Genomic DNA, 15,183 nt, shown 5'->3' with positions numbered 1-15,183 from the left:
GAGTTGGTTCAGACTATGGCTCCAAAGTGTTTTCCACTTCTATACACCAGGCCTTATATTCACTTTTTATGTCAAGGGAAATAAGCAAGGCAAGAGTTACTTTTCAAAGGAGGCCGGGGTTATCCCCGTCATCATCGCTGCGCTTGGATTTCACTGGTTTGTACCAGTTGTATATGCAGCAGATTGGAGCTGTCACTTTTTCAGAAAAGTCAAGTTTGAACAAATTTGAACTGACACGTAAGTCACTCAAACTAATTTGACGTAATCCGTAGACCGTCTGATGTCAGATGGTCTGAGGAGGTTGTGAACCTGTCGTTGCTCCACTCGTTCCTGGGGACTCCACTGCGTTACTTTGGTGACTCGCCCGTGAGTCTTCAGCACTTGATGAAGAACCTAGAACATTTCATCAAACTGCTGGATGCTTCGGAGCCGCGACTATCCAAGTTCCCTCCTCCATTTTCATTTTTTAGCTTAGTTTATTGACAGGTTGATAAGGCAGCAATACTTGAAGCTGTTGGTGAGTTTTAAGGTATATATAGTTTATATATATTTGTGTATTTACACCATCACATTCATATTAATGTTTGTTTGACACTAACAGAACCTAAGAATTTTTTTAGATAAACAACAAGTTTCTTATGAGCCACTATTTATTCTGTACTTGTATTTCCTCTGCTGCACTTTGTGAACTTCTACTTGGAATTTTCCAAACCCCTCCACCCCCAGTGCACTCCCTTCCTTACACACACACACACACACACACACACACACACACACACACACACACACACACACTCTCTCTCTCTCTGAGGGAGTAGGGAGGACAGGTTTTGACTCGGGCATCATCATTAAGGCTGCCGGCCTCAGGGCCTCAGCTATCGGCAGGTTTACTGAAATCGTCTTGGTCAAAATAACCATCTTTGTTTTATTTCCTCCTTTATTAGATACGGTTAATGTTTGTTTAAGCTACTATAGATAACTGAGGCCGGAGCAACTGTCAGCTACACCAGGTGTCCTTAGATCAGCAGACAAACAACTCAAAAAGCAGAAAAGGGGGAAAAATAAGAGGAAAAAAAAAATCAGTGGAAAAAAAAAATGCTAGCACATTAAGGGCGTGCCCGAGAAAGGGAAAGAGAAGAAACAGTGACCCTGCAGCTATCGTGTCCTCACATGGCCCACAGTCAGACAAAGCTACGACAACAAAAGCACAGAGGGAAATAGATTGATGGTGCGGTGCGATGAGGTAATAATGGAGTAAGAATAGTGGTGCAGAGTGAAAAATGGACCTTCTATAAAAAAAGAAAATTGACATCGCCCTTTTTCTTTCTCTACTTCGTCTGCTACTGAATGACATCAAAGAAACACAGTGAAGCTACAGGCTGAGATCATATGTCAGCACAGGATCCGGGAATTAGACATTGGAGGGAATTTATGGCAATGAAATCCACAAGTATTTTGACAGTAATGTGTTTATTATTTTGGCTTCAATATGATTTATTTCAAATGAAAGAATGACTGTGACTTTGAGGTTAAAGTGATGATTTTTAGCTTTGACGTAGTTTGTATTGGCCGTGCCAGGAAGGAGTCATGCCCTTTTTTTTATCCACAGGGTTCATTGCCATGTGTCTCTCACCTGTTTATAAAAACATTATGGTTTTGCTGCCCACATGTTAATGTATGGGTAAGACTTGGGACAGATCACTGGCAAAATTGTCTCTCGAATTAGAAATGCCGTCTTTGCCTCAACACGTACCTTGGTCTTTTATTCATGGTGAAGCACTCGGTTTACACAAACCCTTTTAATTTAATGACTCATCTTGTTTTAACACGGAGCCTTGGCTTTAAAAAGGGGGAATACACCGTCTCAAATAAATGGGCTTTGTATCTGGAGACGTGAGGCTCTGCGCTGTGGTCTGAGCCAGAAACGTTTTGGTTTTTCTTTTCAAAAGTCCTGCTCCGTGTCCATCGCTGTGCACGTCCGTTATACGTGTCTTTCTCAAGCAAGCCGTAGTAACCAGAAGATAAAGGGTGTTTGGTGCAGCGGCAGGTGTGAACCATTGGTTCCACCTCTGGAGGTCTTGGAGGAAAGCCTGCTGCTCTCGCTGACCACACATGCCCACGTAAAGTTGGCTTGCTTACAGTTATACTCAGCCGTGCAGCGTAAGGTCGGTCCAGGCACATTCATACGTTCATCTGGAACAGATTCCCCAATTACTGACTGATGTAGAAAGTTGTACTAATCACATAAATTGTTATAACTATGGATTTTAAAAGCACAGGATCCTGACCCTGTACCAGGTGACTCCCCCCCTTTAAGTCATAAAGATGAGACGTGGAACAGCCCTAATAAAGACGTCACGCTGACTGACAGCTTGTAACTATTGGCTATACTGCTCAAGTCCTGCCTGTACCTGAGGAATTTGTGCGCGGCCGTATTTCACCTCCCAAGAATTCAGGGGAAAGGCAGGTGCAACCAGAAAAGGCCACGCATTCCTTAGTTTCAGCTTCTTATTTGTGCAGGTTTCCTCTTTTTTTTCTTCTTCTTCTTCTATTTTTGTCATGGATATTTTTTTTCAAACAATTAATAGATTCATTTTAAAATAATAAATTAAGCAGGTATTTATTGGCTCTGGCTCCAGTCGGCAGTGATGTAGACACAACATCTGGGGATTTTTCAGAGCACACACACACACACACACACACACACACACACACCGTAGACACCTGTCACCTGTCCAGCACGGCGCTGTTAAACCAGAAGCACAGCAGCTACACTGCACACCGGGGATGAAAGAGAGTGAGCCGCAGCCCCGAAGTACGTTTCTAAAATACACAATCATCGATTGAAGCATCTCACGTTGAGGCTCCGACACATACAGGAGCTCACACACGAGGACGAGAGTCTGCACCGTGGCTAACGGCTCTCTCTGTCTCCCTCGTGCCTTTTGTGTGTGTGCTCTGTAACTGCATGTGATGACATTGCTCCTTGCAGTTTGTGTGTGGAACAGAAAGACGAACTCGACAGGTAGTGTAAAAGGTGTTAATCGCCTTTTCATTTAGCAGGTTTACCCGCGTTTAAAAAAAAAACTTGTTAATACTTGCTAATTTTGGTGTAAAAAGGATATTTGTTTTCCGCTGTGAAACTTGACAACATTCATACCACTGAAGGCGTAACATGCAACATCCAGACATGACTAATATATAAAAATCTACCCAAATTTACACATGACAGAACAGAATTTCCACTGTTTTAACAGTTAATACACTTTTTTCCACACAAACGTGTGTCTGGTTGTGTCCAGTTGTGTTTCCCCCCCATGTGATAATGAGAGGAGAGAGAGTCCCCAGCTGACCTCCATTTAAACTCTGTGTTTAAACAGCACAGGCCTGATCCAATGTTTATTGGAAGCCTGTTAGAAACGTGATGCCCTGTGAATCACACCGTGTTACTGCTGGAGCTTGACGTGCCTCAGAACGTCGCGGTTCGCTGTAACTTATTATCAACACTGATCCCAATAGTGGTCTTAACAATCGATTCCTGAGAAAACTGTTTCTCATATATTTCCATCTGTCGCATACTTGAGGTGAGAACGGTGTGGAGAAGTGTGTTGGGGAAAACATTGGAAGCCTTTTGGATACACTAAGTGTCCACTTTATAGCACTTCTTTGGACACTCTTGTTGGCTGTTTCTCTTGTCTGTTGAGTTACAGCTATAAAAGTGTTTACACTGTTGAATTTTACTAGCTGTTTACAGTAACACGTCTCTGCTAACTATCGCTTCATCTTAATTCATTTACAGGCTTTTATGAAAGACAAAACTCACTTGTCCCATGTTACTTTAAACGCTGATACATTAGCTACTTTAGCTTCAGCCCTATTTTATCGTTTACATATACATATACTCAAACTTTAACACTTCTCATTCAAACATTAAGTTTATTTATTAAACTGCTTCTATTCCACAAACCATTAGCTCTGATGTAGTTTTATCCTCCACCCCCTATGGGTCTATTTAATATTTACAGTCGTATTAATGTCATCCTACCGTACACACAGCCTCACTTTGGGGGATTGTTAATATTCCTCTCAGTATTCTGCTTTAGCCATAAGAGACTCTGTGTAAATATACACACACACGCAACTACTTATCAGGCACAGCGCACGGTGTTTTTCTGCCTAACTAGTCTCATGATGTCATCTGGATTGGAGCGCCGGTAGCCTGGGCCTATTTCACGGCTAGGTCGAGCCTCTAATTGTGTGTAGCGTTCCAGCGAGGCACTAATCAGGGCAAGGCAGACCCAGCAGCCTGACGGTTGACACTAATTGCTCTTGCTCAGACATGAAGGCCTTGGTCATGAAATATTTATCCACCCATCTGTTGAAGGTTAACCCTCACCACCCCAGCCACCCCCCCACCTGGCACAGATATATACACTCATGTTCAATAACACACACATGCACATTCATGGGCAAGTATGGTCACATTTACATTTACTCAGGTGTACGTTTTGGGGTTTTTTTTGTTGTTGTTCAAGCACCAAAATATTGACTTAGGAAGATAGAATGACAGAATGAATTTAGACGAACATTTCCTGCTGTTGCTATGACTACTACTATGCTGTGTACGTACAAGGTGTCGCATCCCCTTCACACATTTACAGACTGATCTCTCAGGGATATAGTTTCACACATCTCCTTGTTATATTTCAGATAGTGTGATGAAGACCTGGTTAATCATAGCACTACAATGTGAATAAACAAAAAAAAAAATGCAAGCAGAAAATAAGTACAACAAAAAGCAATAATGGAAGTGGTACCTAAAGGTTTTCTTCTTTGCTAGAGTTCCAGCTCTGTTTTAGAAAAGTTGGTGCCAAGTGTCTAGTTCTGTTAAGATTTAGACACAAGTTGGCTTTTGTAGCAAAATGCTTTAGCATGCTCGAACAAAGTGCTTGTTGTATTCTCGAACCTTGTCTCACACCCCCTCCCCGACACCTTTCCAACTCCACAACTGGAGGAGCTGCGTCTCACAATTTTGGTAACTTTCCAAAACTGACAGTCCCAACATTTATACCCATTTCACGCTTTGATCGGCCAGATGTGCGGAGGTGTGAAAGTATTCAAGTTTTGAACTTCTCTACTAGATTTCTGCTACTGCCAGTGTTTCCAGCCGGCTGAGAAATGTACTTGCGGTGATGGGAAGTGGAGCGTGTGACCGATGTGCATGTAGGGACTCATACAGTTTAGAGGTGGAGAGTGAAACCCGGGTTATTTTCTGTAGCTTCAATTTACAGATGTTCCCTTAACGCCTTACATGCAGACTACTGGTAGATGCTACAATTTAAAGATTTCCCCTGAACACCTCACATGTAGACTCAGACTCTTTGCCGATTATACAATTTACAGATGTTCCCTCAACACCTCACATGCAGACTATTGATAGATGCTGCAATTTACAGATGTTCCCTAAACAGAGGCTACCTAGGCAGCTGCACATAGAGAACCCTCTAGTCCACACTCAGTTACTGCAGCGCATGCACTCGGACGGGAGTGTGTTCAAGAAAGAGTGAAAAAAATAAAAATGTGTTGTAATGAAAGACCGAGTGATTTTATCTACCTGGGCCGGCTGCCTAAGTAGAAACTGTGTAGGGGAAACGCTGACTATTTAATGTCACTTTAATGGTGTACAAGCGAGTGCGACACAATGAAATCCTTCAAGAGGAGACTGTGCAAAAGTGTGTGTGGTGTTTGATTCATGGACTCACACCTCTCTATGCGAGCAGGGTTTTTCACCCAGTCGTCAAGTCTGGCCAAAAAATGATCTATAAACCGTTTTGTCTTTAGACGTCATCGGACGATGCTACTGCTGTACCGTGGCTCTGGATGGAAGTCATCGCTGTACATCTCTCACGGTGCGATGTTCAACCGCCATTTAGTAGATTTCACCACGTTTCGCTCACGAACGTCAACTTTCGTCCCCCAAAATTGCGCAGCTTGTTCGGCGTTTAAACAGACACACTCGTACACATGGTTTACTCTCAATCACACTCAGCCCCCAACTGCTGCTGTGTTTCTCTCCTCTGTCAGCACAGTGCTGAGTGAGCGGCTGGTGGTCTGTGTTTACCTTATTAATTAGCCCAGTGATCCAGAAACATTCTCCCTCTGGTAAATAGAATAACACTGAAAGGTTACTCTGGGCCGGGAGCGGAGGGTAATATGAGAGAAGGCAGGAGCCAAGGAAAGGAAGAGAGAGGAGTGGGAAGACAGATAGAGAGAGGGGGGGAGAAAGTTGGATAGAGAGTGTGTGTCTGCATTTTAAGTTTGCTTTAGAGCTGTCATGAGTAGAAGTGATCAGAGTCAGGGAGGAAACCTGACGCTGTGGGTTGTCATCCTGCTGAATTTAGAGCCTCTGTGATCATCAGTCAACACGAGGTCTCTCTGGTGCTAACCGTCAGCCACACCACCACCTGCCGTTTTCTTTACCCCTTTCATTTATTTTTGTAATGTGCACAAGGTGTGATGGTGTTGTGTCCTCGCTTCCTTTTTATAGACTTCAGATTGAGGCCGAAATAAAAGTCTCAGGAACAGAGATTGATCTCCCGCTTGTTAAATCTTGAAATCATCGCCTGAAATTGCTACGAAAATGTCACCTGAGTTTTATGATAGCAGGATAAATTATTGCAGTTGACTTGATGGATTCTTGAACTGCCTCATCTTTGTCGTTTAAATTTCTGGAGCCAAATGGCCGACTCAGGTATGCTCCGCATCTTTCCAATTGGCTTAAATGCGTGCAGATTAGAGCGCCGCAGACCAAAATTCAGAACAGACTTTAAGCAGACAAATAGATACGCCTTAAAGCACTTTTATGAATCCTTTCCAACTATTTCCAATAACTCGGCTCCTCCATTTTTGGGCCATATCTCTGTCCCGAGGTCTGCAGTTCCTGGCCATACATGGAAAGCCAAGAGACAGAGCACAGTGAAAAGAATTACATTAGCAATACAGAGTTTTCCCTTGGCTACTAGTTCAAAGAAGGGCAGGGGAAATGTGGTTTTCATTAGGCATTGTTGGTTTAAACCGGGGTAAAGGTCACTTTAAAAGTCCGCCCACAAAAACACAGTAATTTCAGAAATCATGAATAATTCAATGCTTAAGAGCATGAATAAGTCTCCCAAAGCTAAAGTCCAAAAAAAGCATGATTCTAATCTATAATTAAAAAAACACACTTAAATATATTTCCCATATGCATCTCCAGAGTTGGAAAACTCATGCCTACTTTGCGTGTGTGTGTGTGCGTGTGTGTGTGTGTGTGTGTGTGTTGGGTGTGTGTGTGTGTGTGTTTTTTGTGTGCACTTGTATTTTGAGACTGCGCTCTAAACCTGTGCCACTTGACATCTGGCTGTCATGTTAATGTGTCCAGTGAATCTTTAAAAGGGATTTACTGCCTTCTTACAACACGCCCCCGTGGAGTAAAATTCCTTTCCAATACCTCCCGTTAGTTTGTGCTTCCCATTTCCACTAATTATAACATTCCAAAAGACTTTGACGGAAAAACAGGCCAAAATACAACAACCTCTGTGGACAGACCCCTCTGGACAGATTGCTTAAATCACAGTGCAAATGTCCAGAGTGCTAATGACCTAATTGGCTGTGGCAGAGAGCGACCTCGACCCTCACTTCCTGTTCTGTGGTGCCATTTTGGGTGATGATAATGATGTGATGATACAGACTTTGATTTACTGAGATTCAAAAAAAAGCTTTTAGCCTTTATTTAAGGCTATTAAAGCAGAACATTTATCTTTACAAATGAGGTTTGTCTGAAAATTGGAGTGGTCCATCTGCTCCCTCTGCCCTTTGTCTGTGCTGGTTATTAATGGCGTCACAGTGGAGACTCAACTCTCCCCTCTACTAATCAACTTTAAAACCTCTGCCTCTGAAAATACCTACACTGAGCATCAAGGTCGAGGACTGTTTAGCACCTCGTCTCATGATTAATTTAGTCACGAGATAACAGCCAAAACAAAGAGCCATTATGGTATTTGCTGCTTGAAATATCACAGATGATCATTTCTCCTTTCAAGTTAATGTTTCATATTGTAACAGTCTAGATTGCAAATGGTAAATGTGCTGCACTTATGTAGCACTTATCTAGTCTTATCAACCAGTCAAAGCACTTTACAATGGACGCCACATTCACACATATACAGTGCTTTCTCCCACACATATAACACGTTTCTACCAGACACACACATTCACACATTTGCGGTTCGGTATCTTGCCCAAGGACACTTTGAAATGTGGAGTGGACGAGCCGGGAATCAAAGCACCGTCTATCTGAGTATTGGACGACCCGCTCCCACAGCTTGAAGAATATTATCTACTTTTTTGTCACCCTCCACTCACACACACTCGTCTGTTTCCCCCCCTCCCCGACCCTTGTAGCCTGTGTTATTTATCTCCTGCAACCCTGCTGTGATCACACAGCCATATCTGATTCTCCTACTTCCTCCTCTTCCCTTCTTTTCTTGCCTCCACCCGGGGCGTTCGCTTGCTCACGGCATACCGGACGCTACCCCATCGCTCCCAGGAGGAGCTAACGAGAAGTCCAGATAGATCTCGAGCAGCTGAAGGCTTCATAAGCCTCTCTGTGTTTGTGTTTGTGTGTGTGTGTGTGTGTGTGTGTGTGTGTGTGTGTGTGTGTGTCAGTTGGCCTGATTACAGGATAGGATTCATCAGAAGAAAGTGTCGTTGTGTGCGTGTAACGATAGCTGGTGTGAGTGTGTTGCATCTCTTTATTGATTGATCTGACTAGTTTGAAAAGGCTTTCGTGAGGTCGCCGTGCTCATGTCGTCTCATAGGTTTAGCTTCAGAATAAAAAAATGCTGTTTAACACTTACTGGAAGCATTTGGGGCTTTATTTCAGTTCGAAGCCGACATCCATCGTGCTGTTAATGTTTATTTCTTGCGTGTGTCATAGGTTGTCTGTGTGTGGCTCATGTTTATTAGAACCAGAAGAAAGACTGTCTGTCACATCTGAAAGGAATTTGCAAAGACTGTTATGATAAGTTCAGTGGAAAGTGGCTTTGACAGCCACGTCAGTTTTAATGTTTGCAGTGGTCCAGTACCCAAGGTGTGTGCTGCTACAGTTGGATAAAGAAATCCAGCAGATCATGAAGGAAAGACGTCCACTCATGCTCAGGAATCTGTTTTCGATTGGCTTCTGCTTTGACTTGAAAATATAAACCTGATTTATCTCCCTCTTTTTGTTTTTCAGCCCCGCAAGGCCCTTTCGATTCCCGAAAAGGTAAGACCTGCCAAAAACAGATTCTGGATAGCAAAATCTCTCTCCTACTCCTCCTCCTCCCTTTATTCCTGTCATCCATCCATCACTGCTCCTGTGGAGCTATCATTCCTCAGTAGTGAGTCATGAGCGTTATCGATGAGAGTTGTGTGTCTCTCTGTGTACCTGGCCTTTGTTAACCAGCAGTTTAGATCTTCTCATGTCTCCATTACAGAACAGTAAATGCTGCTGTCTTCACTCTAATCCAGGAGACTGTTTAATAGAAGATTAAGACTTTTTCAGGCTGTCACAGAGGTTTGGGGGTTGCAAAATCTCAAGTATGTCATCTTTTACAAAGAGATGGAGACTGAGACAAAACCTGAGACTGCCGCTGACACTACAGCTTATCAAGAAAGATCTTCTCATGTCTCCTTTCTATCGTTATTTTCACTAACTTTAAGTCTCCGTCTTGTTCCAGCTATGCTGAGCTGATAGCTGATTGGCCGGTGGTGGTGCTGGGGGTGTGCACAGTGCTCATTGTGGTGTGTGCCCTAGTGGGCGTCCTGGTGCCCGACCTCCCTGATTTCTCTGACCCGCTGCTGGTGAGTACAATACCCATGATGCTCTCTTTTCTGGATAAATGTCATCATTTGTCAACACAAAGCTTCCAAATAACCAGCCTGGTTCATGATGTGACATACTGAGGATGTGTGGTCGAGTTAACAGGGAGATTATTTATGAATTTCTTCTCTATGTAATTTTCAAGTTGAATACTAAAATGGTGAATTTGCATCGTTTATACTGAAGATTCATTGATAACCTGTGTCCTTCTCTCTCCTCCCCAAAGGGTTTTGAGCCGCGGGGAACAGCCATTGGCCAGCGACTGGTCACATGGAACAACATGGTGAAGAACACAGGCTACAAAGCCACACTGGCCAACTACCCTTTCAAATATGCTGACGAGCAGGCGAAAAAGTAACTTCACACACATCCCTTACACTATCCACACGCTATGGTTCCTTTAAATTCTTTATTCGTTTTAAAAAAGACAGACAGAGACAGAGAGTCCAGGAGAGTACAATATTATTTTTTATTCGTGGAAGAGTTTTGTACCAAACATCTGATTTTTAATATCTGGTTATTTAATAATAGTCTCCTCGTGCCAACTCAAACTTTCACATCTCCCACTGAAGACTGCGGGATGAGGGTGGGAGACAGAGGTGGAGGTGGAGGTGGAGGGGGAGGGAGGGTATTAGATGGGTGAGAGGGGAGGAGGGGGCCGGAGGAGTTGAAGGATACTGTTGACAGACACGATGAAAGGTCTGAATCCCCTCCTGAAAGAAAAGGGGAGCGATGCAGAGATCTGTCCATCCACAAGGTCATCGTCTGTCTCCTGTCGGTGGGCGTGAGTTCACTAATCAAGAGCAGGTCTTTGCATGTTTACTTCTCTATGACTCTGTTGCGCTCTCCACCTTTTTATTCTCTGCTCCAAAGCTGTTGCATATATTTGATTTTTCCTTTTATTTAAGCGAGTATAATTAAGCAGAAGCGACCAGGGGAGCCATGGCTCTGGTTGTCCCTCGAACCCAGGCTGCGTCAGGAAGAGCATCCAGCATTAAACCTATGCTAAATCAAGTATGCAGATGGTGACCCCCTTTTGCCGGAGCTAATTAGCCAACCTAATTAAGCACAACCATTATTGATGCCAGAATATTTTTTGTTGTTTTTGTCTTTGAGTGTTCGGCTTTTAATTGTTCGCTTTGTCTCACTGATATCATAGCGGTTGTCTCGGATGAATGACGTTGACATCGCAGTGAGGTCACAGCCCTCTGAATCAGATTTTATCCTCGTGGCTAAGATTAGAACTTCTAAAAATTGCAGCTCCACTCGGCTGATTAGAAAATGGATCCTTTCAGCTGCAGCCCAGACCTTCCTCTCTCTCTCTCTCTCTCTCTCTCTCTCTCTCTCTCTCATCTCCTCCCCTGCTGTGTCTGTGTCTGTCTTTGTCTTCCTCCCTGTCTCGCTCCACATGTCTGTCTGCAGATGTAATTGTCTACTTATATGTGCACGGAGCACAAGAGGCCTCTGCTGCTGTCAGCAAGCCTCCCTGCCTCATCCCCTCTGTCTGTCAACCCCCTCAGTCTCCGTCTGACAGCCACCTGATTGCTCTGCCTTCCTGTTTGTAGCTGAGGATGTGACACACACAGGAAGGCTGAAGCATAATCCTCACTTGAAACACTGGCATGTAGACACTACACTACTTAACTATTGCCATATCATATACAACACATACAGTGCACACGCTCCAGAGACACAATCAGCCCTCCACGCTCAATCACAGCCAGTATTATGATTATTATAATAATGACCGGAGTATCCCCCGTACTGTAGAGAACCATTCTTCTGGTTTTGGAGGGAGCAATAATTACTGCTGCTTATTTCATCACCGAGCATCAAATCTGCTTCCTTCATTTAGTATCATGCTGACTCTGCAGCCTCGGACACAGCAACGTCTCTGTTCACTGTTTGCATGATTTCATAATTCACCAAACAGCCTCTTCCTGGGTTTGGATTAGTAGCTGTGGCCTTTACCACTTTCTAAGGGGGGTATTTTCATCTTTAACATAATTGAATTTATCTAAAATATATTCCAACAATGTAAGAAAAAACAAAAATAGACTTTAAATATTTGTAGCACAGTAAGGATTCATTAAGAAGCAGTAACCAATCTCTTCCCCACACATCCAGCTTTTTAAATGTCACTCTTGTGGCTGATTTTAATAAAACCACACATTCAAGTTTTGTTCAATGTGCCAAACTTTATTGTTTTTGCAGTCACCAAGAGCCCAGGTGGCCCGAAGACCACTTTGACAGAGACAAACGGCAAGCGGAGTGGGACTTCAGTAAAGAGTTTTTCTGTGACGTGCCAGGTAAGCTTCTGAATCATACACAGACAACTTAAACCAGATGATGGGGAAAACTGAAGTGAAAAAGATAACAAACCATAAATAAGCCATCTGTCAAAATATGATTGCAGTGTTTGTGTCCCATGAGCGGGATAAGATAATAAGATAATTTACTTGACTACTTGCTGCCAGGTACACGACCGGCGTGGGGAGAAGGCGTCCATATTCTCTCAAATCTGTCGTTTTATTTGGCTTCTGCACGCACAGTCTTTCCATTTGTACAATAAATAACATCATCTCGAGCCAGTGCACAAAGTAAGGTGGAGCGATAGACGTTCAGGTCAGAGGATTAGGTTTCCTAGCAACCACCATTCCCGGGTGGAGAGCAGTCTGCACGTTGTATCGGAGTTTTAATCTTCAATTAATCTCAGTATAATAGAAATTGTAGAAACTACCATAAAGGGAAAACAGGCAAGTAGCAGCTAATCTTTTAATAGGTCGTGTACTTTGATTGGAAATAAGAAGAGATTGAAAAATACACAATCCACCAAAAATAAGTCACATTAGTATGAACCTGTTTTCAGCCGCCGGTTCTTCGCCGCACTGATGGTATAAATGTCTTTGCCTCATATCTCCCAACTTTTATTATTTCAGGGAATCTTGTTTTCTACTTTAAGTAATAAAACTTTTTTTTCTTTCTGCAGGTGACAGTTACTCTCGACTGGTGTTCGCATCAGCTGAGGGGAAGAACCTCTGGAGTATTCAGGCCATCAAGTCAATGTGCAATCTGGACAACACAAGGGTGCGTATGTGGAGCAGGACAAACCTCAGTCATCAAGACTTTTTCTGCTCTTTGTGATCCTTCCTGTGTGATCATGATTTGTCTCCGTCCACAGGTGCGTTCCCACCGTGACTACTGGAGTCTTTGTCAGCGCACCAATGACGCCTCCTGTTGCCCCAGCTGGACACTCGGTAACTACATTGCCGTCCTCACCAACAGGTCGTCCTGCCAGAAGATCACCGAGCGCGACGTGTCGCACACGCTCAAGATCCTGCGCTCGTGTGCCAAGTACTACCACAACGGCACACTGGGGCCCGACTGCTGGGACATGACCCTGCGCCGGAAAGACCAGCTGAAGTGTGCCAGTGTTCCCCGCAAGTGCACCAAGTACAACGCCGTCTACCAAATCCTTCACTTCCTGGTGGACAAGGACTTCCTCAGTCCCAAGAGCCTGGAGTTTCCTCCGCCTGTGCTGAAGTACAGCATGCTCTTCTCCCCCACGGAGAAAGGAGAGTCCATGATGAACATTTACTTGGACAATTTTGAGAACTGGAACTCGTCAGACGGCGTCACCACCGTCACAGGGATCGAGTTCGGCATCAAACACGACCTCTTTCAGGACTACCTCCTCACGGACACGGTGTACCCCGCCATAGCCATAGTGATCGTCCTGCTGGTCATGTGTGTGTACACGCGCTCGGTCTTCATCACGCTCATGACAATAATAGCCATCATCAGCTCGCTGATTGTGTCTTACTTTCTCTACCGAATGGTCTTCAACTTTGAGTTCTTCCCCTTCATGAACCTCACGGCGCTCATCATCCTGGTCGGCATCGGTGCGGATGACGCCTTCGTGCTTTGCGATGTGTGGAACTACACTAAGTTTGATAAACCCCACGCTGAGCTGTCAGAGACGGTCAGTGTGACGCTGCAACACGCTGCCCTGTCTATGTTCGTCACCAGCTTCACCACCGCCGCAGCTTTTTACGCCAACTACGTCAGCAACATCACCGCCATACGCTGTTTCGGCGTCTACGCTGGGACCGCCATTCTGGTCAACTATATTCTCATGGTGACGTGGCTCCCGGCGGTGGTGGTGCTGCATGAACGCTACCTGCCTAACATGTTCACCTGCTCCAAGCCTCCACACCAGCAGAGAGGTTACTGCACGCGGACGTTCTGGGCGGGTCTGTGTCAGAAGGCCAGCAAATGCCTGTTTACCGTCTCTGAGGCGTCCAGGATCTTCTTTGAGAAGGTGCTACCCTGCATTGTCATCAAGCTGCGCTACCTCTGGCTCTTCTGGTTCCTCGCCATCACAGTGGGCGGGGCCTACGTGGTGTGCGTCAACCCAAAGATGAAGCTCCCGTCTCTGGAGCTGGCGGAGTTCCAGGTGTTCCGATCCTCTCACCCGTTCGAGCGCTACGACGCAGAGTACAAGAAGCTCTTCATGTTCGAGAGGGTTCACCACGGCGAGGACCTCCACATGCCAATAACGATCATCTGGGGCGTGACGCCTCTGGATAACGGCGACCCACTGAACCCCAAAAACAAGGGAAAGCTGATGCTGGATACAAGCTTCAACATTTCCAGTCCAGCGTCTCAGCTGTGGATCCTCAGCTTCTGCCAGAAGCTGAGGAACCAGAGTTTTGTCTTTCAGTCGGAGGAGCAGGACTTCACCAGCTGCTTCATCGAGACGTTCAAACAGGTCAGAGTCCATGAGTATTAAAGTGATGGTGTGTGTTTTAGTGGATACTGAAGGACTTCTTACTGATTCTATCCAGTATAAAACGTGACCGAGCGGGAAAACAAATTTACACTTTATTTTAATGTCTGAATTTCTTTAAAACGCATTTGAAAAGTGTCATTAAATAGAGCCAATTTTAATATTTAAGTGTCACTGGATGTAATCAACTTCTTTTTACCTGATTTTAACAGTGGATGGACAACCAGGATTGCGGCGAGGGCTCCGTCTACCCCTGCTGCAGTCAGTCCACCTTCCCCTACAGGCCTGATGTGTTTGAGCTGTGCATCAAGAGAGCTATCATGGAGCTGGATCGGAGCACTAACTACCATCTGGACAGCAAGACCCCTGGACCTCGATTCGATATCAATGACACCATCAGAGCCATAGTTTTAGAGTTCCAGAGTACCTATCTCTTCACACTGGCCTATGAGAAGATGTACCAGTTCTACCTCGAGGTAGGGCGCAAAGTATTTCA

The 15,183-nt window shown here is 44.5% G+C and overlaps 1 protein-coding gene across 3 annotated transcripts in view; it reads left to right on the top strand.

Moving 5' to 3' along the window:
* Positions 1–15,183, top strand: part of disp1 (dispatched homolog 1 (Drosophila)) — a 79,870-nt gene that overhangs the window by 62,091 nt on the left and 2,596 nt on the right. For all 3 annotated transcript variants that reach the window (XM_023415001.2, XM_087176223.1, XM_023415003.2), the window contains 7 exons: positions 9,272–9,301; positions 9,756–9,879; positions 10,125–10,252; positions 12,113–12,207; positions 12,888–12,985; positions 13,080–14,669; positions 14,900–15,163. In XM_023415001.2, coding sequence (XP_023270769.1) covers positions 9,272–9,301; positions 9,756–9,879; positions 10,125–10,252; positions 12,113–12,207; positions 12,888–12,985; positions 13,080–14,669; positions 14,900–15,163 — 2,329 coding nt within the window. The remainder of the gene's footprint in view (positions 1–9,271; positions 9,302–9,755; positions 9,880–10,124; positions 10,253–12,112; positions 12,208–12,887; positions 12,986–13,079; positions 14,670–14,899; positions 15,164–15,183) is intronic.

The sequence above is a fragment of the Seriola lalandi genome, unplaced genomic scaffold (genome assembly GCF_002814215.2).
Source record: "Seriola lalandi dorsalis isolate HSWRI2012SDOR001 ecotype SW California unplaced genomic scaffold, Sedor1 jcf7180002054544, whole genome shotgun sequence".
In the NCBI taxonomy this organism is placed as follows: domain Eukaryota; kingdom Metazoa; phylum Chordata; class Actinopteri; order Carangiformes; family Carangidae; genus Seriola; species Seriola lalandi.
The sequence above is the reverse complement of the archived record's forward strand: the minus strand, read 5'-3'. Positions and strand labels throughout refer to the sequence as shown.